This window comes from Felis catus, chromosome D4 (genome assembly GCF_018350175.1).
Source record: "Felis catus isolate Fca126 chromosome D4, F.catus_Fca126_mat1.0, whole genome shotgun sequence".
NCBI lineage: Eukaryota > Metazoa > Chordata > Mammalia > Carnivora > Felidae > Felis > Felis catus.
Genome location: NC_058380.1, coordinates 17,034,043 through 17,062,018, shown reverse-complemented (window position 1 = coordinate 17,062,018; position 27,976 = coordinate 17,034,043). Strand labels below are relative to the sequence as shown.

Sequence of the window (27,976 nt, the reverse complement as noted above, 5' to 3'; positions counted from 1 at the left end):
CCCGAGTGGGACAGAGCCCTCGGTTGGCGGCTGCTACCTGGGCCGCCTCCTACCGGGTAGGAGCGCGGAAGGAGGGGCATTGGGCCTCTCCGCTAGCGAGCTCTGGGGGTTGCGGCGGGTCAGCGACAGGCGCGCATTGGGCCAGCGCCTGTGCAGCTTTGCTTGGGAAGACTCGAACTGGCGCCGGTGAGTATCTGCGCTACCCGGCCGCGCCGCGCAGCGTCGCCGAGGCCTGAAGGTCTTCCCGATGTGTGGCAGTGCTGGACCCCGAACCTGGTTGCGTCTTTCGAGCCCTGTTGGGACTCTCAACACCCCAAACGGGCTGCTAGATGGCCTGCCGAGGAGGATGTGTCCGTGGTGGCGTGGTGCTTTAACGACCCATAATAATCCTTAGTAAGAGACAACCAAGAGGTGGTAGGGTTGTGAAGTCACCAGGGACAGGGCCAGCTCTTGATCCCCACGAGAGGAGACAGCCTTTTATTCCACGAGTATTGTGGTGGACTCACCACGACCCGCCTGCCACCTATTATTGTACGGCCTGCTAACTGAGAATGATTTTTACCATTTTAAAAAGGCTGAAAAGAAATCAAAAGAAGATTTTTGTGCCACGTGAAAGTTATAAGAAATTCACATTTCGGTGTCCGTAAAGTTTTGCTAGAACACAGCCACGCTCATTTGGCTTATATATTGCCTGTGACCGCTTTCTCTTCGCCACAGCAGAGCTGAGCTGCTGTCCCCAAAGCCGAAAACATTGACTGTCTGCACTTCACAGAAGTTCGCCGACCCCTCACCTAACAGATTGAATCTCCAGTGGGAGGCAAGGGCCAGAGCATACAAGAAATACAAGTGTGCGTTCAGTTCAAAATAGCACAGTCTATGTAATAAAATCAGTTGTATCTTTAAGGGAAGGAAAAAAAAACTAAAAGAAAAAACTTTACAGGAGGGTCTATGTAAAGGGAAGCTTGAAAGTTTCTGCTGGGGGTTAGTGAAAGATAAAAGTGATTCCAAGGGAGAGGGGCCTGGGCTGAGTATTCGGAAATTCTGTTTACTAAAAGGGAGCAAAGTTTAAACAATAGTAGGAAAAGACTTCCCTGTTGTGTGGGAGAAGATAATCAAAATATCTGCTGAACAAAACAACTAAGTGAGAAGTCCTGAAACATGTCACCGGTTTCAAAATATCCGACTGTTCTTTAGATGCCCTGAGAGGTACATTTCGTTACGTGTATTCGAGAGTTGCTCTCTTCCTTATAATCTGCTGATTTCTGCACATACCGCTTCTGACCGTTTTGCAGTTTAGAGGCCAAAATGTACCTCGGTTAGTAGTGGAATACACGGAATAAGCACATACAAGTAGTGAAAAAAGGATTCAGCATCCTATCTTACTTAGGGTAAAAAAGGTATCAGAAGAAATTAAAATACTCATTTTGGGTTTGCTCTGGGCTATTTTAGTTTCTTCCCCCCCATGTAAATGACTCTGCTGTTGAGGAAAACTTTGTGCTGAGAAAATAAAATACATGAGTCCAGGGAATCAGATGCCCCAGATCAAATAGGGGTTGTCTCTCCAGGGACAGCCCGTGATTTAGTTTGTAGTTGATCAAGCTGGTTTTCGCCTCATGGGGTCTGTTACTACATATATTTGGAGTGGGGCAAGTCTTGATTGCTGGCTTTTAAGTGTGATTTTAAAATAGTTCTCAAAGTGGGCAGCAGGCAGTGTAATAACACAAAGTGTGGAGGTGGACGGTTCCAGCCCTGCACTTGGAGTTCACCTTGGTGCTGCCCTGTGCATCCAGTGCGGTTTTTGAAATAAATGACTTCTGGTATTGCTGGGCCCACCCTCACCCCAGCACCTGTCTTGCTTTGGCTTCTCCCAGTTCCCCACCCCTCTCAGCACATGGTCACGTGATCGGTGCTACTAAATTGTAGCCGACATTTACCCAAACAGTCTTGGGCAGGCTGAGACTGCTGACTACCATAGAATTAAGGGCTCCTGTTTCGATAAAAACTTGCATTTGACTGTGGGAATTCCCTCCTGAGCCCAAGCAATTTTACAGGTACGTTCTTGACTCTCACTCCTTATTTCTGAATTGCTCGTTGCCACCCAGATAATCCCCTCAAGCGTCTCTCCAGTGCCACAGCCACACTTGTTCTTTGCATGCTGTGTAATTGATCCAATATTCTCATGTGTATGCACAGCTGTGGCATGAAGCAGGGGGACCAGGAGCCCTTGCCACTCAGTGTTCACAGCCATTAATAATACATCAATAAAAATGACATCTATTATACATGAGAGCCTCACAATTAAGCCAGCACATATGGGCATCCTTTCTTTGCTCTTGGTAATAAAGTGCTTTTTAGCAGCTTGGAAAGAAGAAAGAAAATAAGTTGCTTGGACACAGATCAGGGATGGGAATTGGGAGGGCTGCTGGGGGTCTCCAGCTCCGTGGCCACTCACCCCAGTGGCCCAGATTAGCTCCCTGATCACCCCACCAGGCCAGTCCAGGATAAAGAGCAGCATTAGTTCAGGCAACCCTCAGGAAGCACTAGTGTGAGATTCCCTGCAGCTGCGCCTCCTTTTCACGTAAAGAGGTGAAAACACTCCATTAGAATATCCATAGGACTGCTTTACTGAACCTTAGGGGGCCTTGTGTGAAACTGCCCTCCACCCACTAGACGCAGGGTCAACAAACAATGGCCTGTGGCTAAAACCCGGCCCTAGGCTTGAACATTTGCAGTCAGTTTTCTGATTAGGAACGCTAACTTTGAAATCCAGCAAGAGAGATGTTATCCCAGTAAGAAAGGAATTCCATTCTTCTCGTTAGTAGATGTGTATTACAACAACAAAACTGTACTCCATTATTACGTTTTGACTTCCGTCAAAAAAAACCGTTATGCAAACTTGTTTTCTCTCTTGTAGAAGTACCTACGTAATAACTTTGTGTTTGCCTCTTGCCTCCCAAAGGCTCAAATATTTACTACCTGGCCCTTTTCTGAAAAAGTGTGTCTACCCTGGCCCTGGACTTTGATTTTTGAGTGAGGAAATAGTACCCTTAAAGGGAATTCACTTTCTTTTGCCTCTGGCCAGCAGTGACGTTTCCCCTCAGCTCTGTGGGTTCCCTGCCACTGGGGAAATAAACGGGTCATCTCCAGGTGATTGAATCTTAAAACTGAGTTTCAGAGTTATGAACCTCTGTCATGCGTGGTCTCTGAGACTCTGGCGTATAAGCCTGGAGCACACGCCAGCTGTTGTGAGTGCGACAGAGAAGCTGGTACGAGGTGAAGCTCTTCTCCTGAATGTGGATAATCCAGGGTGGGGTTCCCCAGAGGTCATGGTCATCCTTCCCCCTCAGCTGGCTCTCCTAATTTAGGACTCTTATTTCTTTAGATATCCAAGTGATACACGTTCAATTTTTTTTTTTTAATTTTTAGGAAATTTTACGAAGACGTGATTTTCAAAGCTAATTATGAAAACATTTGTCGTGGGAATCAGTGGGTGAGTAATTTTGCTACAAACAGCCGGTGGACGTACTCAGGATGTCCAAAGGGTGTTTTCCTGTAGACGTGGTGGGGAAGGAGGAGTCAGGATTCCTGAATCCTGAAGAAAGGAACAGGCCACTGGCTGTTTTATAAATGGCGGCAGGAGATGAGAGAGTCTCTTACAAACAGAGAAACAGGACCCTCAGTAATCAAAATCTGCCTGTTTTACCATTTCTTTTCTGGAGTTAACATCAGATGCTTTTTTATCCTATGTCCTTATTGCCCTGGCATAATTATTAGATGTGTGCCCCTCTCCCTCTCAAAAGTGTCCTAAATTATATGGTCGCTCAGTCTCTCTGGTACCAGAGGTGTGCATGCAAATAAGACAGCAAGGGACATTATTTGTTTTGCTACTGTTTTATGTTCATCTTTCTTCTGGGTACATTCACATTGTGCATGGTCCACTTAATGAAATACTTGAGACTATTAAAATTAGAAGTTTGTGATTTGGGGGAGATCACTGTGTTATTGTATTACATTACTGTGGTAAGTAATCAGAAGTCAAAGGGGATGAATTCAGTGGCAGAACTCTGCCTTGTCTGGCTCCCGTCTAACCAGAACCAGAGTTCCGTTTTTTTTTTCTGCATGGCTTCTCTTGTCCATGCCTTCCCTTCTGCGCTCACTGCCATCATCCTAATTCAGACCCTCATTCCCAAATTCCAGTCCCACCCCCCTTAACCTTTTTTCCATACCTCTCTGCCAGTTGAATCATCTTGCAAAAAAGTTTTAATTATTCTCTCGCTTAGTGAACAATAGTCAGTGGTTATCAGTCACCCAGAATGTAATCTGAGTATCCTGGTGCATGAAGACCATTCCATACATAATAAAAGAAATGCATTAGCTTCAGGGACAGGTAGGCTGTAGGAGAGGTTTGATACAGGAGCTCTGTGGTATCCCCAAAGACTTGTTTCTTTCCATCTCTTTGTGTCTTCCTCCACTTGGATTCGTCTTAGACTTGGCTCCACGTTTTGGTCACAAGGACCATCAGGTCCTGAGACTTTATTCTTCTTAGCCTGCCTCTCTCCCTCTAAGTCATGGTTTTCCCTTTGACGGCACTAGCTGTACCCCGTGCACACAGTCACTGTGGCCAAAGGGATGGACCTGCCTTGATGAGCTTAGGCCAGCGGGGCCCTGCCCTGGAGTTGAGAGCGGGGTCAGTCCACACCAGGCCTCGGAAGCAGGGGTGCACCTGGGGAGGCAGCTGCCCAGTCTACTCTGGCATCTAGTCCCACTTGCATTCTACGTATTCCCTTCTTCTCAATATCTGCCTCTGGCTTTCTTGCTACGTGCACTGGGTGCTGCCCACACCTCCCTAAGAAAGCCTCCTCTTTACTCTCTCTTCCTCAGCAAGTGCCAAGATTTCATTTTAGTGCTGCTTCCGCGAAGCACCTGCCAGACTCGGCTGCAGTGACCTCTGCTCCTACCTTTCTTCCTTCCTCTAGACTCAGTGTTGGATCTTTCTTGTATACTTACCACTTGCTACCCTATGAAATAATCATTACATTAAGACGTCCAGGAATAGTGGGGATTCCAAAGGGTTCAAGAGTCAGACAAGATCCTGAAAATGTAATGCATGTGTGATGATATTCACTTTTCCGGGGAAGGGGTATATAATCTTTATCAGATTTTCATGTTAAAAAATGTGATGTTAAAAAATATAACTCCAACTGACTAATTTCACTTAGCATAATACCCTCCAGTTCCATCCATGTAGTTGCAAATGGCAAGATTTCATTCTTTTTGATTGCCGAGTAATACTCCATTGTATATATATACCACATCTTCTTTATCCATTCATCCATAGACAACTACGTGGATAGAACTTAAGGGTATTATGCTAAGTGAAATTAGTCAGAGAAAGACAAATATCATATGACTTTACTCATATGAGGACTTTAAGAGACAAAACAGATTAACATAAGGGAAGGGAAACAAAAATAATATAAAAACAGGGAGGGGGACAAAACAGAAGAGACTCATAAATGTGGAGAACAAACTGAGGGTTACTGGAGGGGTTGTGGGAGGAGGAATGGGCTAAATGGGTAAGGGGCACTAAGGAATCTACTCCTGAAGTCGTTGTTGCAGTATATGCTAACTAATTTGGATGTAAATTTTAAAAAATAAAATTAAAAATATATATATAACTCCATGGGCCTTGGAGTTAGACTTTGTATGCTATTACTTGCTAGCTGTTATCTTGGGCAAGCTTTATGAGTATACGGTTTTTCAATCCTTAGGTTCCTCAACTTTAAAATGGAAATATTAATATATACCTGCTACAGAATGGATTTCCTCTTGTTTAAGTACCTACAGATAGCCTTTTTAACTCCACCTTAGCGCTCTGTCATATTCCAAATATACTTAACCCTCTTGTCTCTTGGCTATGTAACGAAAAAACAAATGGACCAGGACTTGTGCGTTTATTTGGGTGTTATGAACAAAGACGGAAGTGGCTCCGAGTAGGTAGTCGTTTTCCTTCCCCATATCCTAGGATAAAGCATGCACCTGTCGGGACACTCTTGCCCTGAGGTTGGAATGCACGTGAGGTGGTTGTGAGCTTGGCACCTGGTGGTTCTGAGCATGCTGAAAGGGAAGAGTTAGTCTTAAGCTGTCACCGAGCAGGATTCCAAGTGTAGATCTTAGACTTGAGCTTGTTCAATTCCGACTTGTTAAATTCTTGTTAAATTCCCTTTCCCATCTGTCTCACCTGGACTGCCTTCTGCCTGGTCTGTCTCCTCCAAGTCTACAAAACCGGAGTACCTGTTCTTCATTGTCTCCAGCTAACTCAGTGAGAAGGGATCTAATTACTGTCGGTTTGACTGTATCATCTGAAAGGGATAAGTCTAGAACACGACACATTTTCTAACCAGGTTGATTATACTATAATAAAGTTATCCCTGTTTACTCTCTATTTTAAACCAAAGTTCAGAATCTGGACTATATAAACTCAACATGGGTTATGGCCTTTTTTGTTAAAAGGGGAAAAAAAAGTGTACCAGTATTTTCTCAAGGCAAAAAGTAACACCCCGCCCCACTTTCCCATCTTTTCAAGATCACCCATATCCTACCCAATTATGTATTCTAAGGTTAATTGGAAAAACTTGAATCCTATTTCTTGTACTTTGTAGGTATGTTATATAGGTGATATTGAATAAATCCAATAAACAATTTTGGTGAATGAATGTTAGTTTCTTTTCTAGATTTTAAATATATTGTACTCTTTCAACTGGGATTAAGCACAGGTTCTCGCAAATAAATGTGCAGTTAAGAGTTTTTCGTACCATCAGGGCACCTCGGTGGCTCAGTTGGTGAAGCATCCTACTTTGGCTCAGGTCATGATCTCATGGCTCATGAGTTCAGTCCCGCTGACGGCACAGAGCCTGCTTTGGATCCTCTGTCCCCCTCTCTCTCTCTGCCCCTTCCTCACTTGAGCGTGCACACACACACACACACACACTCTTTCTCTCAAAAACAAATGAACATTTAAACAACAAAAGAGAGTCTTTTGTAGTGTGGACATTTGGTCGTATGATGAAGCCTTGACTTAATATAATATTTTGTTGTTTGTTTTCCGAGAAACCAAGTGGTTTTATTGTAGCATGGGGACAAGACCTGTGAGCAGAAAGAGCTGCCTCAAGTAACGTTACGTTTTGTTTGTTGTTGTTTTTTGTTGTTTTGTTTTTAGAAGAGACAGAGTACCAGGAGGGGAGGGGAGAGAGGGAGAGAGTCTTAAGCAGGCTTTACACTCAGCGCGGAGCCCGTGCAGGACTCAATCTCACAACTCTAGGATCATGACCTGAGCCCTTATCCAGAGTCAGACACTCAACCAACTGAGCCACCCAGGCGCCCCTAGAGGAATGGTTTTAAATGCACAAAGTAAAACATAGGAATACAGAGGAAAAACCAGTTATATTGAAATACAGTTATAAAAATATTTTCAAAACAAATTGTAGCATTGTGATATATACATTTCTTTACTAACTTATTAGATAACAGTATCCAGCGGTAGGTCTGAAAACTGCCATAAATTTGAAATAATGATGAGTGTCGATGATGCTTCAAGATATCTGCCCCAACTGTACCATAATATGAAAATATCTATGATTTCTATTGGTGACAAAGTCACAGGTACTGTAAAGACTACTGATGTTTGTTACTTATATTCATAATTAAAGGGGAAGCCAAAGTTCTGTTAGAATATAGTAAGAATAAAGATGTAATCTCTTTCCCATTCAAGTTCACAAAGTCTGAGTCTGTCCACAGACCCTCAGAAACGTCAGCCCCGGGTTGAGAAAAGCTCTGACCAAATGACTAGAGAAGCGCTGTGTGTGGCATTAGATGCTGGAAAAGTAGACACACAGAGCAGTTAGTCAGGGTCCCCATTCTCCTTGATGTCACAGTCCAGCCTTGATGACTGCATGTGATATGCTTCGATGGGTTCTCCCACCTCTCCCCAAAGCGGAGAGAGGTTAAGGAGAAAGGAGGCAGCACAGCAGAGCTGTGGATGTGTGCTAAGTGCTTGTAATAAATCCATCCTCCATTTTTCTCTACGATACATGGAAACAAAATCACAATGACCCGCCTGCTATTTTATACACTTGAACCAAAAGTGCTGCTCATATTCTGTGGTTTTGCATATGAACCCTGTGAATGTTTCAGTACACACAGAACATTCTTTTGCTTCCCACATAGTAGCTATATTTTTAAGCCTTAGTATTACCCAGTTCACTTGCCCAGTACTTAGTTTCCTTTCTCCTCCATCCTTTCCAGTATATTTCTTATCATTTATTATGGTAGATCTACTTAGGGCTATGGTTTTGCCAACGTATCTATGAAAGAAATAATTTCTCATTTATGTTTATTTATTTTTGAGAGAGAGAGAGACAGAGTGTGAGCAGGGGAAGGGCAGAGAGAGAGGGAGGCACAGAATCCAAAGCAGGCTCCAGGCTCTGAGCTGTCAGCACAAAGCCCGATGTGGGGCTTGAACTCATAGCCCATGAGATCATGTCCTCAGCTGAAGTCCGATGCCCAACCAACTGAGTCACCCAGGTGCCCCAATAATTTCTTTTAGACATTGCATGTTGTTTTATTTTACCTTATTTATTTTTTAAATTATTTATTAAGTAATCTCTACACCCAGTGTGGGTCTCGAGCTCATGAGCCAAGGGTCAAGAGTCACATGCTCTTACAACTGAGCCAGCCAGGCATCCCATACATATTGTTTTAAATATCCTTTTTTTTTTTTTCAATTTTTTTTTCAACGTTTATTTATTTTTGGGACAGAGAGAGACAGAGCATGAACGGGGGAGGGGCAGAGAAAGAGGGAGACACAGAATCGGAAACAGGCTCCAGGCTCTGAGCCATCAGCCCAGAGCCTGACGCGGGGCTCGAACCCACGGACCGCGAGATCGTGACCTGGCTGAAGTCGGACGCTTAACCGACTGCGCCACCCAGGCGCCCCTATCCTTTTTTTTTTTTTTTTAAGATCACTTTAAAATGGTTTATATTAAATGCATCTTCCTTCTTGGTATTTTTGATTTTTTTTTCTTTTCCTTTTTTTTTTTGTTCAGTGTGACAAATGGCGGGAAGACAACGCTGGCTAAGAATTTGCAGAAACACCTCCCAAACTGCAGTATCGTATCTCAGGATGATTTCTTTAAGGTATCTAAAACTTCTCACGTAGTTCATTTAACACAACAAAATCCTAGTAGCCGGTTGATTAAATTATGTCCAAAAAGCCTTTGCTGAACGATACAGCTTTTGTAGTGAAGGCAGGTTCCATGCAGTAATGTCACTGATCCACTAGATGGCATTACTTATTGTTTGCGGCTCTGATTTTATTTATCCTCCTCATGCAAAGCGTTTACTAAAAGTTTATCGCCTCTTCATTCTATAATTGTATTATTTCTGCACTGCACAGTTTTGATGGATGCTTCGTTATTTTTTCAGCCAGAGTCTGAGATAGAGATAGACGCAAATGGATTTCTGCAGTATGACGGTAAGTAGATGAGTTTGTGAAACATGCACAAATGTTCATTTTCTGTTTCAAACCTCTGTCTGTGAAGACAGTCTCGAAACGTGCTCAAACACACTGCTATACTCTACACATGCTATATTGTAAAGGTTTCTGATTTATGTCCAACTATTTAAATAAATGAAACCCAGGGCGCCTGGGTGGCTCAGTCGGTGAGGTGTCTGACTTCGGCTCAGGTCATGGTCTCGTGGTTCGTGAGTTCAAGCCCCACATCGGGCTCTGTGCTGACAACTCGGACCCTGGAGCCTGCTTCGGATTCTGTGTCTCCCTCTCTCTCTCTCTGCCCCTCCCCGACTCATGCTCTATCTCTGTCTCTCAAAAATAAACATTAAAAACAATTTTTTAATAATAAATAAATGAAACCCTTTTTCCCCAGTTTTATATTTAAAACTGAAAACATTGGAACAGTAGATTTTTTTTTCTAAAGCTAGAACAAGGTATGTTTGCTGGTACTATATTCATCCCTGCTGGGGGGGCACACATAGCTCTACTCTCACCCCCTCCCTGCAGTCTTGCCTGGAACAAAGTCCAAGCTCATCCTGTGGGCTTCCCTCCCAGTGACCAAGGTGCACCGGACAGCTGGTTTCTTCTTTCCACTGCTCATAAGGGTTAGTGAATATTTTTTAGATGGATTCACCTCACTCCCTTGCCCAATCTAATACTGTTTTTAAGCCAAAGGATTATAAAGTCAGAAAATATTTATTTTCCTCTAGAGAATGTCATGCTAATAAACTATATTTAATGGTCTTATCAACTTTGATAACTAACAAGATGATCACTGAGTGTTTATGCAAACTGGCAGCAGAGACAGCTCTCTTAAAGACCCATAAACTGTGTTCTTTATTTTTAACTTTGACGACCTTAGAGGAAAAATGTTGTGTAATCAGTTCTTACAGACACATGATAGTTTTAAGAGAAGCAAAATCCTTGACTCGCTGCCTGTTCTTGTGTCTTGAACTGTAGCCAGGATATTTTTTTTCATTTCCTACCCCCCCCCACCCCCCGCCGAAGGTTTGTAAGGAAGATTATTAAAAAGTAAGAGTTAAACAAGGAAAAACCATTTTCAACAACAGACAAAGAATTATTTCTAATGCAAATGAGTTCTTATAAACTGGTAAGAAAAACACTAATATTCTAATTGAAAAATGTCCAAGGATATAAATAAGCTTTTTACAAAAGCAAAAGGTTATTCGATTAATAAATATACAATAAAAAGTCAACCTCAGAAGTAGCCAAAGAGTTGTAAATGATTTTTTCCCACTTATCTTGCAAGGAGATTTTTTTCTCAGTGTTTATTTTAAGAGAGAAGAGCCCGTGTCCACACACGTGCACATGAGCAGGACAGGGGCAGAGAGGGAAGGGGAGAGAGAATCCCAAGCAGGCTCCATGCTCTCAACATGGAGCCCATCGTGGGGCTCAGTATCACAAACCCTGAGATCATGACCTGAGCCAAAACCAAGAGTCAGATCCTTAACTGACTGAGCCACCCAGGTGCCCCAAAGTGAACAGATTTGTAAAGAAATAATTATCTAATGATGGCACAGGCTTAATAAAACAAAAACTTTCATAAATGGAAATATCAACTGACATAAGCTTTCTGGAAGGGAGACTGAACACATGTCCCAAAGTCCTTAGTATATTCATGCCGTGTGTCAAGTGTCCCACTTCCAGGAGTCTAAAGGAAAATCTGAAATTTTTAGGCAAGTACACAAATTTAAAGTAAATCAAGGTAATGTTGAAATCTTTATGATAACCACCAAAAGGTTAATTTAAAGACACAAAGCTATCAAGTTTATAAATAGATGGAATCATTAAAATGTAGTTGATACATACAAAATAAGTCGGAAGAGGTAAAAAACAGAGAACTTAAAAGAAGTCAAAAGAGGGGTGCCTGGGTGGCTCAGTCGGTTAAGCGTCCGACTTCGGCTCAGGTCACGATCTCGCGGTCCGTGAGTTAGAGCCCTGTGTCGGGCTCTGGGCTGATGGCTCGGAGCCTGGAGCCTGTTTCCGATTCTGTGTCTCCCTCTCTCTCTGCCCCTCCCCCGTTCATGCTCTGTTTCTCTCTGTCTCAAAAATAAATAAAAATGTTAAAAAAAAATTAAAAAAAAAAAGAAGTCAAAAAATATGGAAAAGTAGAAAATGAGAGTAAGATGATAGATTTAAGCCAAATATATTGGTAGCTACATTAAATTAATTGAACTAAAATACAACAAACATTGTCAAGCTGGATTGAAAGAAAAATAAAAAAAGCTCCTTACAAGAGATATATTTAAATATTAAGACAAAGAAAAGTAGACAAGGCTAGAAAAAGATAATGCCATGTGAATAATAATGCCTACTGAAAGAAATCTGGTATAACTACTAATATCAGACAAAGTAAACATGAAGAGTGTCACTAGAGATACTGTTACTAACATATTACTAAAAACAAAGAGATAAATAAGTTAATTCAACAGGAAGATAGACAATCCAAAATTTGTATGCACCTCATAACATAACTTCAAAATATGTTAAGCAAAAACTGACAAAACTAAATGGGGAAATACATAAATCTATAATTATTGTGGGATTTTTAAAATTTTTTTTAATGTTTATTTAATTTTGAGAGAGAGAGAGTGTGTGTGTGTGAGTGGGGGAGGGGCAGAGAGAGAAAGGGAGACACAGAATCTGAAGCAGGCTATAGGCTCTGACCTGTCAGCACAGAGCTGGGTGCAGGGCTTGAACCCACAAACCGTGAGATCATGACCTGAGCCAACGTCGGACACTTAACCAACTGAGCCACCCATGCACCCCAGTTGTGGGAGATTTTTAATACAACTTCTTCAGTAACTAGTGGGAAAAGCAGACAAAAATTATAAGGGTATAACGGATTTGAAGTACACTATTAACAAACTTAACTGAACTAGCATATATGGGACATGTAGCCAATCACAGCAAAATACACATTTTGATTTTCTTAAGAATACAGGGCACATTAATTAAAATAGAGAGCGCATGCAAGGGCATGGAGCAATTCCTAGTACGTTTCAGTAACTTGAAGTAATATAGAGGTATCTTCTAATCACAGAGAACTGAATTAGAAATCAGTAACAAAAGAGTAAGCAGAAAACTCCCAAGCGTTTAGAAATTAATCAGTATCCTTTCTTTCTGGAAAAATTTAAACATATGCAAAAGTTGGCAGAAAAGTATAATGAACTCTCATGGATTCAACTTCTAAATGATGCACTCTTGACCAATTTATATTTCATCTGTACCCTTACCTTTTCCTTCTATATTTTTTGAAGTAAATTCCAGACGTCATCACATTTCATCTGAAGCAAAGCACTTCTGTGTATCCCGTGGGCCAAAGAATAAATCGCAGTGAAAATCAGAAGATCCTTTTAACTGAACAGTAATGAAGATATATTAAAACTAATGGTATTTCTGGTTGCAGCTAAGTTGGATTGGCCCCATTCCTCGCTCTTCCTCCCCCTTATAATTGAAAATCCTTGATGGAACATGACAAACAAAGGAAGACTCGAAGATGAAAAGAAGGGAGCCAAACGCCTAGGGCCTTCAGGACTTGAGGAAGGGCATGACTGTGATTCTGTGGGTTTTCTTTTTACCTGTCATATATCCAGGAAGGGGTACTGGAAGGGTGTGAAACATCAATAGGTGCAGACAAAAAAAGCCCCAAGAAACCTGTTCCCTCTAGTCAAAGGACCAGGAAAAGGATGGCCTACTCAAATCGAATATCATTTTGATAATATCCACCCTATTGTAGCTAAACACAGAGGGAAAAACCATCGTCCCCTCACGGTGTCAGCAGGGACTAGTGAGCAAGACTTCTGGACCCATCCGGCACCAGCAAGGCAAGGACCCCACCGGGGTCCTATCACTGGAGCCAGAGAGCTGGATTCCCACAGCCACCTACAGCAGAGACAGGATGACGCGGTGGGAGGTGGTGCTACTTGAGACTCCACTGTCCCCACCTGAGGAGCGTCAGCTACTGTCAGGAGGATGCATTTGAGAGCTGAACGTCTGTCCTCACCAAGCAACAATGAAGCTACACCCGCATCTCCCCTCGTGGCTGCCCCCGCTCCATGTTGGTGAGGTTTAGCAGGGGGTGACCACCCATCCCCACCTAAACCTGCATACCACACCTAAACAGGTAACTACCTATTAAAAAAAAAAGATCAGGGGCGCCTGGGTGGCGCAGTCGGTTAAGCGTCCGACTTCAGCCAGGTCACGATCTCGCGGTCCGTGGGTTCGAGCCCCGCGTCAGGCTCTGGGCTGATGGCTCAGAGCCTGGAGCCTGTTTCCGATTCTGTGTCTCCCTCTCTCTCTGTCTCTCCCCCGTTCATGCTCTGTCTCTCTCTGTCCCAAAAATAAATAAACATTGAAAAAAAAAATTAAAAAAAAAAAAAAAAAGCTCAAATAGGATCCAGAGCCTCACAGCATAATACCCTAACCTTCCAGGACAAGACTGAAATTCATTCGTTACATCAAAAACCAGGCAACTCTCAACTTGAATGAGAAAAGAAATCAACAACCACTCCATGATTACCCAGATGCTGGAATTATCTAACAAGGATTTTAAAGCAACATTCATAAAAAGGCTTCAGCTAGCAATTGTGAACATTCTTGAATCAAGTGAGAAATGTGAAAGCCTCAGTAAAGAAATAGAAGAGGTAAAAATCAAATAGGAATTTTTAAATTGACAACATACAGTAAACTGAAATTTTAAAACTCACCAAATGGGCTCAAGAACAGAATAAATATGACGGGGAAAGAATCTGAATTTAAGGACAGAACAGTAGAAATTACTCTTATCTGAACAACAGAGAGAAAATGGACTGAAAAGAAATTAACAGAAATATGGGACAGTAACAAAAGCTCTAACATTCATATCATTGGAGTCTCAGAAGGAAAGGAGAAAGAGTGTGGTGCTAAAGAAGTAGGTAAAACATCATAAATTTGGCATAAGACATAAACCTACAAATTCAAGAATCTGATCCCTAAGCAGATTAGACAAGACGGATCAAGAAGAAAAGAGAAGGCACAAATTACAAATATCAAAAACAATAAAGGTAGTATCACTACAGAGCCTACAGGCATTAAAAAGATAAGGGCATATTATGGACGTTCTGTGCAACTAAATTAGAAAACTTTAATGAAATTGACAATTTCCTAGGAAAATGCAAGTTACCAAGGCTAATAACAGAAGAGAAAATCCTAAGAGTCCTATGCCTATTAAATAAATTAATCGATAATTTTAAAACCTTCCACTAAAAAACCTAAGTCCAGATGGCTCAATTCAATAGTTCCAGAGTAGGGCTCAGAAATTACAATTCTGGTAAATTCCCAGGTGATACCAATGCTGTTGGTCTACGTACTATACTTTGAGAATCAGTGTTGTAGAATACTTTTGCAGAATTATAATTGTAAGCTCAAAAAGTATGCGCAGTTTAGAGTTTGAAAAGGACATATTCATGTCCTTTATAAAATTTTTAATGATTTTTCTCTTAATTGCCTATGAGAATGCTTTGTATATTAAAGATGTTGTGATGGGGCGCCTGGGTGGCGCAGTCGGTTAAGCGCCCGACTTCAGCCAGGTCACAATCTCGCGGTCCATGAGTTCGAGCCCTGCGTCGGGCTCTGGGCTGATGGCTCGGAGCCTGGAGCCTGTTTCCGGTTCTGTGTCTCCCTCTCTCTCTGCCCCTCCCCCGTTCATGCTCTGTCTCTCTCTGTCCCAAAAATAAATAAAAACGTTGAGAAAAAAAAAATTAAAAAAAAAAAAAAAAGATGTTGTGAAATACGTTGCAGGTATTTTCCCCAGCATATCATTTATTTTTCAAACTAATTTATAGATATTTTGTTATCAAAAATATTAAACTTTTATGTAGTCACGGGGGAACAGGCATTATAAATAAAGCAAGATTAGCCATGAGTTTATGATTGTTGAAGCTGGTAATGGGGCCATGGGAATTCATCGTACTCTACTTTTGTACATATTTGAAATTTCACATATTAAAAATGTTTCGGGGTACCAGGGTGTCTCAGTCGGTTGAGCGTCTGACTTTGGCTCAGGTCATGATCTCCAGGTTCAATGGTTCGAGCCTCGCATCGGGCTCTGTACTGACAGCTCAGAGCCTGGAGTCTGCTTCAGATTCTGTGTCTCCCTCTCCCTCTGCCCCTCCCCTGCTTGCTCTCTCTCTCTCTCTCTCTCTCTCTATCTCAAAAATAAATATTAAAAAATTTTAAGTATTTCAAACATATCAATTTGTCAATAATTGAGTTTAAATTTATCTAAAAGATTAGCTATTTTGAAAGGTAAATGAAATAGTATTATTTATAGAGCCCTAGACATACTCATCATACAAAGCCACATCATAAAACTTCTGTTGTATTCATTTCATGTATTTTTGTACATTTACTTGAAGTGCTTGAAGCGCTCAATATGGAAAAAATGATGTCCACCATTTCCTGCTGGATGGAAAGCCAAGGACAGTCCCTGGCATCAACAGACTCTGGAAGTGCCGAGGAAATTCCCATATTGATTGTCGAAGGCTTCCTTCTCTTTAATTATAAGTAAGCATCCTCAACCTTATACTGACCTTTAGTGAATGGTGGGGGGGTGGGGGAAGGGAAACCTTGCGAACTAAATATGCTGTTATTTTAGGCCCCTCGACACACTATGGAACAGAAGCTACTTTCTGACCATTCCGTATGAAGAATGTAAGAGGAGGAGGAGGTGAGTTTTGATATCACCTTTGTGGATTGGAATTCCAAGGACAAAATATGCATGGGGATGAAAAGTACAGCATGGGGAATAGAGTTGGTCGTATTTATAACAGCTTGTATGGTGACAGATGGCAGCTAACTCACGGTGACCATGGAGTCACATATAGGCACGTTGAATCCCTGTGTTGCACACCTGAAACTAGTGTGTGTCAACTGTACTTCAACAAAAAGTAAAATTTTTTAAGCAAAAACATTTTTTTAATTTTTTAAAAGACAAAATTGTAGGAAAAACAAGGAAAGAACATTATTGAGCAGTGTATATGTCAACAAGGCCTCATCTCTTCTACATAAAGAGCAAAACCTTGTTACATAAATGCTCATCCACCTGGACTAATGCAAATTATTTTTCTAACATACATTTATTTATTTATTTATTTAGACAGAGAGGGCGTGAGCAGGGGAAGAGGAGACAGAGAGAGAGAGAGAGAGAGAGAGAGAGAGAGAGAGAGAGAATCCCAAGCAGGCTCCGAGCTGTCAGTGCAGAGTCCCATGTGGGGCTCAGTCCCACAACCATGGGATCATGACCTGAACTGAAATCAAGAGTCGGACGTTTAACTGACTGAGCTACCCAGGCACCCTGCAAATTACTGTTCCAAGAAAAGGACTTTTGACAAACCATTTGACTTCTCTGTCCTAAATCTTCAAGTGAGCCAGTCCCATGTTGATTATAATTTTAAATTTGTGAACCATTGTTCTGCTATAGCCACAAAGGACACCAGTTAGTTGAAAGCTTAATCCAACATATCAGTTCCTCTGTCATTATTTATGTTGATATTTGCTCTTGATTTTTTTTATAAAGCACTGAAGCGTAGGCAAATAATTATGAATGGTAGCGAATTACAAAAATAATGTTTTTGGAACCCGGAAAGTAAATCCATTTTATTGTCTTTGTAAGTAGCACTGAATCTAAAATGTAGTTATGCTCTTAATCCTGTTTAGATTAAGTCTCAGTGATTTTCCCATTATCCTGACCACTGTTAGTTTATCAATTGTGTGTTTCCATCAGTATAAAGTTTCCTGTGTGTTTTGATAGTACGAGAGTCTACGAGCCTCCAGACACCCCAGGGTACTTTGATGGCCACGTGTGGCCCATGTATCTAAAGCACAGACGAGAAATGGCGAAGATCACGTGGGAGATTGGTAAGCGCCTTTTCTCCCTCTACAGAGGGCATTTACTTGTCTTTGCCTTTAAGTCCACAAGAGCAAGGACGTTAGGAGGTTTTTTCCTCGTGGATTACATAATAAAGGATCCTTCTAAGCCACAACACTCTGGGCTTCTCTGCTTCCACAGTAGGCGCTACTGGTTTCTGTTTCTCAGTCTTCAACTCTCGTCAAAGCCTGTCAGCTTCTAGGTGGTCATTCATGAAACTCATATTGAGTGAATGTCTTTTGTGTGTAAGGCAGTGTCCTGCTGATGTCAAGGGAAGTAAGACAAAACCTGCCCCCACTTGTAAGAGCCAACATTCTGTCCAGGAAACAGCCGCTAAAGATCCTGGCTGCACGAGCATGTCCTCTCTAGCTATGCCAAGTGCTGTGCTACCAAGTTCCAGGGGGACGGCCCAAGGCCCAGCAATCAGGGAAGGCTTCCTTGAAGAAGCCTCTTAAACCACACTCTAAAGGGTTTAAATGGACAAAGGGAGATAGGTCAGTAGACAGAAGATCACTCCAGAGTACCCGAAAAGACCAGGGACACAAAGGAGCTAGTAGCACCTGAGAGAGAGAAGGTTGGTGTATTTTTGGTAGAGAAAACAGAGAGAGGTGATACTGGAGACACAGGGAAGATCTAAACTCTACCAGGCCAGTTAAGGACTTGGGGCATTATCCTGGGAGAAGTGGGAAGCCCTGTACAGAGAGGTTTTAAACAAAGACATGGTAGGGGCACCTGGGTGACTCAGCGTCTTGTTCTTGACTTCAGCTCAGGTCACGATCTCACGGGTTGTGGGTTCAAGCCCCGCATGGGGCTCTGCGCTGACAGCACGGAGCCTGCTTCGGATTCTCTGTCTCCTCTCTCTGCCCCTCCCCTGCTCATGCACTCGCTCTCTCTCTCAAAATGAGTACACTGAAAAAACAATTTTAAACAAGGACATAGTTGATACCAAATTCTTGTTTTAGTGCGATTCCCCTGGCTATGTGAGGGTGGATGCAGAGGGTGTGATGTTGGACGCGTGTGCTCAGTAGAACAGGGTGACGAAATAGATACGGAGCGGCACTCTCCCTCTCCATCTCAAATGCCACTCTAACCATGCCCCCCACCCCCTTTGCTGAAATACCGTCAGAGTCTCCAGCTTTCTGGTATAAAATCCAGACATACTTCAGGGCCCCTAAAGACTAAGGCACAGACAGCCTTGCTCTAAAATCTCATCCCTACAGTGTTCCGACCTCCCAGCTTCTAGCCCTTCCAAACTGTGCATCCTTTTCTTAACAGACAAGTTTATCTCTTACCTCCAGTTTTCTTTTTTTTTTTTTTTTAATTATTTTTGTTAATGTTTATCTATCTTTGAGAGAAAGAGACAGTGTGAGCAGGGGAGGGACAGAGAGAAAGGGAGGCACAGAATCTGAAGCAGGCTCCAGGCTCTGAGCTGTCAGCACTGAGCCCAAGCTTGAACTCGTGAACTGTGAGATCATGACCTGAGCCAAAGTCGGACGCCTAACCAACTGAGCCACCCAGGCGCCCCTGACCTCCAGTTTTCTGATTAAAGATTCTTTCCTTCCTTTAACTACATAGCTTCTACTTTTTCTTCAAAATTAACTATGCCAGTTTGGGTAAAAATATCTCCTGGGCCTGGAGAATTCTGAGTCAGTACATATGTGGCACAGCCCAGACCCCTGCATGATTCAAGAAGCTTCATAGGCAAGCCTGATGCATACGTAGGTTGGAGAACCACCCCCTTAAATGATTCTTTTGGGGAGACACCTCTGCAGTACTCCTAAAGTGCCACATGCACAGTACCACGTAACTCTTGCTTTTTCAAAAAATAACTTTCACATCTGCTAGTATGCATTTCTGAAACCAAATTTTTTTTAACTTATTGTTCCTGACTGTAATCTATTTCTCTCTTTAATGACTATTAATTTCTTTTTACATTATGGCCCTGCATTCTTTGTTTAAACCTATTCGTATTCTTTTTTTTTTTTAAGTTTATTTATTTATTTTGAGAGTGACGGTGTGAGTGGGGGAGGGGCAGAAAGAAAGAGAGAGAGAGAGAGAGAGAGAGAGAGAGGGAGAGAAAATCCCAAGCAGGCCCCACACACTCAGTGCAGAGCCAGGTGCGGGCTCAAACTCATGAAACCATGAGCTCATGACCTGAGCTGAACCCAAGTATCAGACACTTAATGGACTGAGCCATCCAGGCACCCCAAACCTATTCGTATTCCTAAGAGATGTCAAGTGCCAGAGTAAGAATCCTGTACTAACCGATCCACCTTCCTTTCTCCTTCCCAGTTTACCTAGATGGAACAAAATCTGAAGAGGACCTCTTTAAAGAAGTGTATGAAGATCTAATACAAGAACTAGCAAAGCAAAAGGGTAAGTATTATGGATGGTGAAGGAACAGCCAGGAAAATAGTTCACTTTATACCCAAGAATGGCTTACCAGAATGCTAATGTAGGAGTGATTATATCCATTCATTCATTGCTTTGAAGATAATTCAGAATCAGAGACTCTGAATGGGTTTGGGGACTTGATTATTTTGTTTATAAGGTTTTTTTTATTTAAGGGTGAAAATATGTTTATGTTATGTCGTTTAAATTGTTTAGTAGATGGATGTTATTTCAGTGGGACTGAAATTATCCTTTGAGCAGAGTGAAGTTAAAATGCTGGTGATCTCATTTTAATATGTCAAGAATTCCCCGTCTCCTTTATTCTTCTAGATTTCCCATGAATTTATTTTCCCAAATACTTCAAAAATAAACACAAGATGTTAAAAAATATTAATTGAATGTTTCCTTAAGGTGTTCATATAAGATGACACATTTTACAAGTACCAGAAACTTTTTCTTTATCTAGTTTAAGCACAAAGAAAGTACAGGGGTAGCGGTGGCTTCAGGCTCAGCTGGATCAAGCTGGTTCAAATGTCATCTTCAAGACTCTGCCACAATTCCATGTTATGTTTGGGTTTCTTTTGAAGTCAGACTCTCCCCACTGACAGATATGATGGCTGTGGCAGCACCATACTCCTAGGCTGAACAGCCTGTTAGGCTCAACAGTAGAAAAAGACCATTAATCCTTTCCCAAGATTTCCCATGAGTTGATAAATGTTGAAGCTGGGTTTTGGGTTCCAAGGGGCTTATATGTGATTCTCACTGCTTTAGCATATGTTTAAAATTCTTTATTTTAAATGTTTTTTTAAAAGCACTTTTAGGGGGAAGGGAAGGGAAAAAAAAAAAAAAAGAGGTTAGAGTGGGAGAGAGCCAAAGCATAAGAGACTTGTAAAAACTGAGAACAAACTGAGGGCTGATGGGGGGTGGGAGGGAGGGGAGGGTGGGTGATGGGTATTGAGGAGGGCACCTTTTGGGATGAGCACTGGGTGTTGTATGGAAACCAATTTGACAGTAAATTTCATATATTAAAAAAAAACCAATATGAAAGGACCAAAAAAAAAAGAAATGAAAAAAAAAAGCACTTTTACATTTTAGCCGAGCTAAAAATTCCCAGGGAAGATTTTGATTGGTCCTGCTTGGGTCACATGCCTTGTGCTAACCCAATCACTTTGGCCAGGGAGATGGCATACTCTGATTGGCTAGGACTGGAACATGCGCACATCTTGTAATTGAATGCCTCTCTTAAGGCCTTTTGTTTAGGGGGAGAAGTTCCCCAAAGGGAAAGCAGAGCAGGCAGTAGAAACCAGAAGGATGAAAAAGCATGCAGGGAGAACAAAACTCTAGACCTACCTGCTGTTATGTTCGAAAAACAGGGTTTTCATGGTGAATATATGCAAAATGTTCATTCAAGAGAGGTGGGTATGAGTCACTCCTGCAGTGGAGAATATTACATGCATTTAACTACCCTAGTCCAGATGTCATCATCTCTAATAAGAATTAGATTTCCTTTGTTCTCAGTAAATCCCTGTCTTACAAGGGGACTGAGCCCAGCCAGCCAGCCCACTGGTCCTCCACACTCCTGGTTTCAGGCTCAGCCCTTCACGGAGGCAGGAGCCCGTTTGAAGAAATTTCAGTAGCATTTTAAGGTTTCTTCTAGTGGAACTTACAGTCCATGTCAGATATACTGGACTACCTCTGCCATCTGTTGCTTGGATGAAAGGCCGGGAAACTCAGCAATGACATGAACGGCTATAAGGAGGTGTAGGGTGAAGGGGGCGTTCAGCCTTCATAAATCATAGCCCCTGAGCCAGGGCCTCTTTCTGAGGGTTATCAGCTCCCTTTCTGGCCCTAGTGAGATACTTCAGGGTGTTTAGCTGCTGGACACCTATACCTTTCCATCCTCTTAATAATGGCCAGTGCTCAAGTCCATTTCTGTTTTTTTTTTCTTTTTTTTCTTTTTGTAAACGTTTATTCATCTTTGAGAGAAAGCATGAGCAGGAGAGGGGCAGAGAGACAGGGAGACAAAGAATCCGAAGCAGGCTCCAGGCTCTGAGCTGTCAGCACACAGCCCGATGCGGGGCTTGAATCCACGAACCATGACATCATGACCTGGCTGAAGTCAGACACCCAACCAGCTGAGCCACCCAGGTGCCCCTCACCTCCATGTCTTAGTGACTAAGTCGGACTCTGTGGCGTTGCCTTGTCGCCCATCTCCTGATAAAGATGAAAGGAGCCTTAAGCAAATAGCTCAGGCAAACCTCACCTAGTTCCACACCACACGCCAGCGTGTGCCATCCGTCCCAGGGCCCAAGAACAACAGGTATGTTTTGATGGACACTGAAAGCCCACAAGAAAGTACATGTCCACGTGTGTGGCACCCACCTTTTCCCTTGCTTACGTCCTAGAGGTTTGTAAGGAGTATTCAACTTCGCCTTTTAAGGCTATCTCGTTTGTGTCCTAGATATTGGGTAAAGTTAAGTAGGAGAAAAAACAAAGAATGTTACAAAAGCTATAAAGTCCAAAGTAGATGAGCTTTTCCTACCTCTTAAGATCTATGTTTTGTTTTGTTTTTTTTTCCAGTTGCCTTAGTAAGTTCTGGTATTATTTATAGTACCCCCCACCCCCTTCCCAGTTCTTAAACCGCGGTGCCCTGGCAGAGCCTCCTGGAGGGATCCTCAGTGTGGCCTGGTTTAACCCACAGTCAGGGGCTGAGCTGGCAGGGAGGTCCTGCCCGTGTTTCTAAGCACTACTCGGCAGGCCTCGCGTAACATCTCCTAAACCTGCTGAACTCAATTTCCACTCTAAGCACATAAAATCGTAATTGTGGTAAAGTAATAATAACGAGCGGGAAACAGAGATTGAATTTAATTATTAATGAAACAAATGACCCAGGAGAGTAAGAAACATAAAGTTCTAATTTAATCCTTACTTAAGTTCAGTGTTTGAGGCAAAATGCAGTCGTTACCCATTCTCACAATGACAAGGCAGGCTAGCCATCGGCACGTCCAGAGTCCTGTTGAGAATGTTTATTTCCATGGTGATGGTTTTCTTTCTGACACACTTGTTACGTTTTCAAAGGAGCCCGACTCTGCCACGTGTACCGGGTAGGAGCTAGAAAAGGTTGGCGGGAGAGCGGCTCCCACATGCGGGAAGGAAAAGGGGGAAAAGTGTGTATTTCCATCTCATTATAAAAGCATATTAATTATTTTTTAAAGTTTTTATGTAAAAAAAAATCACTTAAATTCCCACCAATCAGCAGTGTTACCATTTTAATGAGGACACAGTCAATATTTTTGCTGTTCCCATCGGTCTCTTTACGTGGTTACATGGTTACTTGCCATGGTTTTTTCTGTTTTTACATTAGTATTTACTATTTAAGGAGCTTTATAGAGCTGATTATAAAATGAAACTGAGCAAAACTAAACAGCTCTCCCAGTGAAAGGAGTCAAGCCTGAGTTCTGTTTTGCTCATTAAAAGTGAGTTATAGGGGCACTGGGGTGGCTCAGTCAGGTAAGGGCCCAACTCTTGGTTTCGGCTCAAATCGTGATCTCACAGTTGGTGAGTTGAAGCCCAGTGTCGGGCTCTGTGCTGACAGCGTAGAGCCTGCCTGGGATTCTCTCTCTCCCTCTCTCTCTCTCTCTGCCCCTCCCCTGCTTACTCATTCTCTCTTTCTCTCAAAATAAATAAACTTAAAAAACTTTTTTTTTTAAGTGAATTATAAGGGGGTACTTGGGTGGCTCAGTTACGTGTCTGACTCTGGATTTTGGCTCAGGTCATGACCTCAGGGTTGTGAGATCAAGCCCTGAGTCAGGCTCCGTGCTGGGCGTAGAGTCTGCTTAAAATTCTCTCTCTCTCTCTCTCTCTCTCTCTCTCTCTCTCTCTCTCTCTCTCTTTCTCTCCCCCACCCCTTTCTCTCTCCCCCACCCCTTTCTCTCTCCCTCTCCTCCGCACCCCCCGCCCCTCCCCCTGCTCACATGCTCTTTCTCCCTCTCTAAAAAAAAAAAAAAAAAAAAAGTACATTATAAGACTTGGCTTTGACATCTCAGTGGAGAAGAAAGATGTCCTATGTTACATTTCAAATCTAAGGAATAAGAAATTGCAAAATAAAAATTTAATAAAATGTGTGTATTTTCTTTTTAGTATTTTTATACACTGATTTTAAAATATGTCCAATTAAAGGTAATAGTAGTATAATTATCTAATACAGTAGTCCACATTATCATAGGATTAATGACCCATTTCACAACTGCTGGACATTTAGTGCCATCGTAAGTTTTTCACATTAACAAATAATGTGCTATAAAAATATCTGCCTATATCACTTGTTTTCTTCTTCTTGAATTATATTAAAATTTTTCAGGGGCACCTGGGTGGCTCAGTCAGTCAGTTAAGCGTCCGACTTCAGCTCAGGTCATGTTCTCATGGTTCGGGAGTTGAAGTCTTGTGTCAGGCTCTGTGCTGGCACCTCGGAGCCTGGAGCCTGCTTCGGATTCTGTGTCTCCCTCTCTCTCTGCCTCTCCCCCGTTCATGCTCTGTCTCTGTCTCTCTCTCAAAAATAAACATTAAAAAAAATTAAAATTTTTTGGAAGTAGCACCTACTTGGTCAAAGACTATAATCATTTTTATATTTACATACTTCAGAGATGACTACACCAAAAAATGTGTGTTTTTCCAACACAAACTATGTAGCACAAATACAACAGGTTTATCATTGAGTTTCAAGCCAAAGTCCCAAAGTCAGGCTCACATACGCTTCCTTGGTTTATGAAAAAAGATTAAAGGTACCAATACACTTTTCCCAAATCAAGGATAACATTCCAAAACAATAATTCTAGTACAGCCAGCCACCCTTTGTGATATTCTTCTAATTTTCAAACTATTTCATTCTTTTAAGCCAATGATTATTATACCAATTGCAAATGATATTGGGTATCTGATATCTTCAGATAGGCTTAAATTTAATCAAGGAATAAAGAATGAGACTTGGCCTCTATTTAGTTCTTTGTGGAAAACCAGCATTTCTGGTCCCAGAATCCCTGTGACGTTAACATTAAGATTTACTGTTGATAGTGTAAAGATTTAATAAAATGGAAATTGGAATTCTCTATTCATTTCTCTTCTGCTTATATTTGTTCCCAAGGTTTGCACGTGACAACGTAGAGATGGAGTGCACTGAACCGTTCGGGGGATGAATTAGGAAACTCGAGGGCCTCTATTTAAGAACCTGCACGAAGATACAATATGTACTTTGGTATGATGACAGCTGTAGTTCGTTCGTTTGTGTTACCACATATGATTTCCGCCACATGAGGAACAGTAAATAGGGATCCATGCCACTGGACGGGAATGTACCTTGATGAGTTGTTCTCGCTCCAAGGAGTGCAGAGATACAGCATTAGCTCACTAACGAGTCAGTTCCTCTAGACCAATGATCGTCAAACTTTTCCAAATAGGACCAAGTACGAAATAAGGTTTACATCACAATCCAGTAGAGATGTAATCCATTATGTTTGTGTGTGTCTGTGTGTGTGTAGGTATATATGTGTACAATGTGTGTATAGAGATACACACACATACAAGGATCACAAAGGATTTACCTAAAGCATGCTGATATTTTTCTATTTTTAATTTTTTTATAATCTTCATTACCATCCAGTACCAATGCCTATTTCCTGCAAATGAAGGCTTTACCAGGAGTAGCAGTCACATTGAGCGAATCAACAATTTGCTGCAATGTCTTTTTTGTGTGGGTTCTGTCGCTGTGGCTGCTTTTCCTGTTCTTGCATATGTGTAAAACCACTGGGTTGTTGTGTCTCTTGTGTTGCTACTTTGTTACAAATGGTATATTTTCTGTTTTATTTTGGGTTTTGTCAAACCATTGGTTTGAAGTCCCAGAAATCAGTTACAGTTACTTAGATGATAAGTAGTACCTTTGATTGAAAGGAAGAGACAGGAGATCTAAATTCTATAATGTTTTGAGGTCTCTTTAAATACTGGAATTTAAATCATGTATTATACTGATCAACCTCTTGTTTTTTAACAAACAGATTGCTCACAATCCTCTCAGTCTTTACAAATAGAAATGTATTGTTACATTAACTTTAACTGTAACTCATTTGATCAGCTCTCATTATTTCTATATTTCTAACTAGCTTGTCCTCAGTGGCAATTAGGGAAGGGGTTTTTTTGGTCACACGTACTACACAAAACAACAAAAAAGAACAAAAAAACAAACCCTGAGCTCAAATGGCAGGTCTTCCACCTGATAGCTATATGACTTGGATCACACTATTCAAAGTCTTCATTTCCTCTTTGTAAAAGGGGAATATCAACAGTACTTAGCATGTGTGTAGCGTAGAATAAAGATCATGTTCAAAATCCTTCACACGGCCCCCAGGGCATTCCCTGACCTAGCTTCAGTGTGCCTGCCTCTCTATTCTCATTGCCCATCATTCAGTCCATTGCTGTTCGGTGCTGAGACCTCCTGCCCTCAAACTTACCAGGGCCCTTCCTGCCTCGTGGCGGGCACCCAGGCTGTTCCCGACACTCGGAGCAAGTGCCACAACCTTTCCCTCCAACCAACCTGTCCCTCCACAGAGGCAGACATCCTGCTTCATGGAGGACTTCTCTCATCCTTCCCTCCACAGATGCTCTCAAAGCTGCCCTACCTGCCCGTCGCAGCACTCATCCCGATTGTAACTGTCCTGCCCCCTACACAGTCGCTTATTTAGTGGCTATCTCCCCAGCTACATGGAAGCTCCATGAAGGCAGGTCTGACCTCTGTGACTTAGTTACAGACACGCCCCTGCTCACCAGCACAGTATCTGACTCATGGTGAACACACAAAAAATAGCGGGTACTTTTTATAACTTCCTGTTACATCAGGAATGGATTCACATGCAACCAATATCTTATTCGAGGAGTAGTAACTTACACTCATTGGGATTTATTTTATTTATTTATTTATTTATTTATTTATTTATTTATTTTTTACAAAAGAAGGAAGTTTAAGGCAGGCAGTCTAGGGTTTGCACATCGAGTTGTCAGATTTAGGGGGAAAAAACAACAAAATTAGAGGACGCCCAGGTAAATTTGAATTTCAGGTAAACTGTAGCTCTTTATCAATAACTTTAGTATAAATAAATCCCAGACACTATATATGTAAGACTGTTGTTTTTCTGAAATTCATATCTAATGGGTGTCATATTTTATATGGCACCTCGCTTTTGCAGCAACTCAAAAATGTCAGGAGAAAAAAAGCCAGGGTTTTCCACCCTGGACTTGTGGACCTATCACCAGGAGGTCACAGGGAAGCATTGGAAACTCCCAACATAGTGTCAGCAACCAAGAAGGAAGATGGTGTCGGGAGGCACACGCAGGTAGCCACGTGCCTTCCAGAGTCACCCAACAGTGTCCCCTGCAGACTTCGTATGTCCCTGGAGCCGGAACTGGCTCACGTGGCCACTTCTCACTGCACAGGGAGGCTAGATAGAGGGTGTCATGTCACATTTGAACCGGTTATGATTCATTGTCTGGGAATGCTGCCACGGGAACAAAATCAAGCCTCTTTCAGCAAGGAAGGAGGAGGGAACAGGTGAGAAATCGAAAGTGCCTGCCACAATCTTTTTATTCTTTTTCTTTTTAATGTTTCTTATTTTTGAGAAAGCATGAGCAGGGGAGGGGCAGAGAGGGAGAGAGAGAGGGGATCCAAAGCAGGCTCTGTGCTGACAGTAGCCAGCCCGACGCGGGGCTCGAACTCACAAACTGCAAGATCATGACCTGAGCCAGAGTCAGACGCCCAACCCACCGATGGCTGTAATTCCAGATTTCCAAATTCCTGTTATCAAAACAATAGGAATTTTTTTCTAGAATAAAAATGTAGACACAATTTTTCAAACATCATTTCCAAGAATTTGTGAAATACCCACTTCACCCCTTCCCCCAGCACAGTGGGATGTCCCTGCTGATTGAAAATTATTACACACTGAAAATCAGTGGGGTCTTTTCTCCCCATTTCAGCTTGGGGAAGTAGGTCAGAGAGAGGCTTTATCTTAAAGGGGAAAAGAAAAACCTTAACAGACATT

General features: G+C 42.1%; 1 protein-coding gene, 2 long non-coding RNA genes and 1 other non-coding gene across 6 annotated transcripts; 2 read left to right on the top strand and 2 right to left on the bottom strand.

The window, feature by feature from the left end:
• Positions 1 to 48: 48 nt before the first annotated feature.
• On the top strand, positions 49 to 27,057 carry NMRK1 (nicotinamide riboside kinase 1). 3 transcript variants are annotated; one of them, XM_011288281.4, is made up of 9 exons: positions 49 to 186; positions 3,427 to 3,490; positions 9,105 to 9,195; positions 9,484 to 9,532; positions 15,991 to 16,138; positions 16,230 to 16,301; positions 17,385 to 17,491; positions 19,794 to 19,877; positions 25,033 to 27,057. In XM_011288281.4, exons 2-9 carry the CDS (start codon positions 3,462 to 3,464, stop codon positions 25,050 to 25,052), a joined length of 600 nt encoding a protein of 199 aa, XP_011286583.2. In that variant the 5' UTR covers positions 49 to 186; positions 3,427 to 3,461; the 3' UTR covers positions 25,053 to 27,057. The 3 variants fall into 3 exon arrangements, with proteins under 3 accessions (XP_011286583.2, XP_011286582.2, XP_044899811.1); XM_011288280.4 differs by having other exon boundaries at positions 17,358 to 17,491; XM_045043876.1 differs by lacking the exon at positions 49 to 186 and adding an exon at positions 215 to 2,051 and having other exon boundaries at positions 17,358 to 17,491.
• Positions 5,940 to 12,943, bottom strand: LOC102900317. Its single transcript, XR_441661.5, has 3 exons — positions 12,829 to 12,943; positions 6,242 to 6,299; positions 5,940 to 6,117 (listed from the first exon to the last, which is right to left on the bottom strand). It is a non-coding gene; the product is annotated as an uncharacterized LOC102900317 (long non-coding RNA).
• LOC123381790 lies at positions 19,969 to 23,066 on the bottom strand. The gene is made up of 4 exons (XR_006589224.1): positions 22,822 to 23,066; positions 22,275 to 22,349; positions 21,243 to 21,324; positions 19,969 to 20,542 (listed from the first exon to the last, which is right to left on the bottom strand). It is a non-coding gene; the product is annotated as an uncharacterized LOC123381790 (long non-coding RNA).
• Positions 22,926 to 23,039, top strand: LOC111557671. The gene has a single exon (XR_002737905.2). It is a non-coding gene; the product is annotated as a small nucleolar RNA SNORA12 (small nucleolar RNA).
• Positions 27,058 to 27,976: the final 919 nt, after the last annotated feature.

Bases quoted from the DNA above. Each gene is read 5' to 3' on its own strand.
- NMRK1 (XM_011288280.4), top strand. From the start codon at position 3,462: ATGAAAACATTTGTCGTGGGAATCAGTGG. The intron at 3,491-9,104 runs GTGAGTAATTTT...TTTTTTGTTCAG, and splicing joins TTTGTCGTGGGAATCAGTGG to TGTGACAAATGGCGGGAAGA. The intron at 9,533-15,990 runs GTAAGTAGATGA...ATTTACTTGAAG, and splicing joins TGGATTTCTGCAGTATGACG to TGCTTGAAGCGCTCAATATG.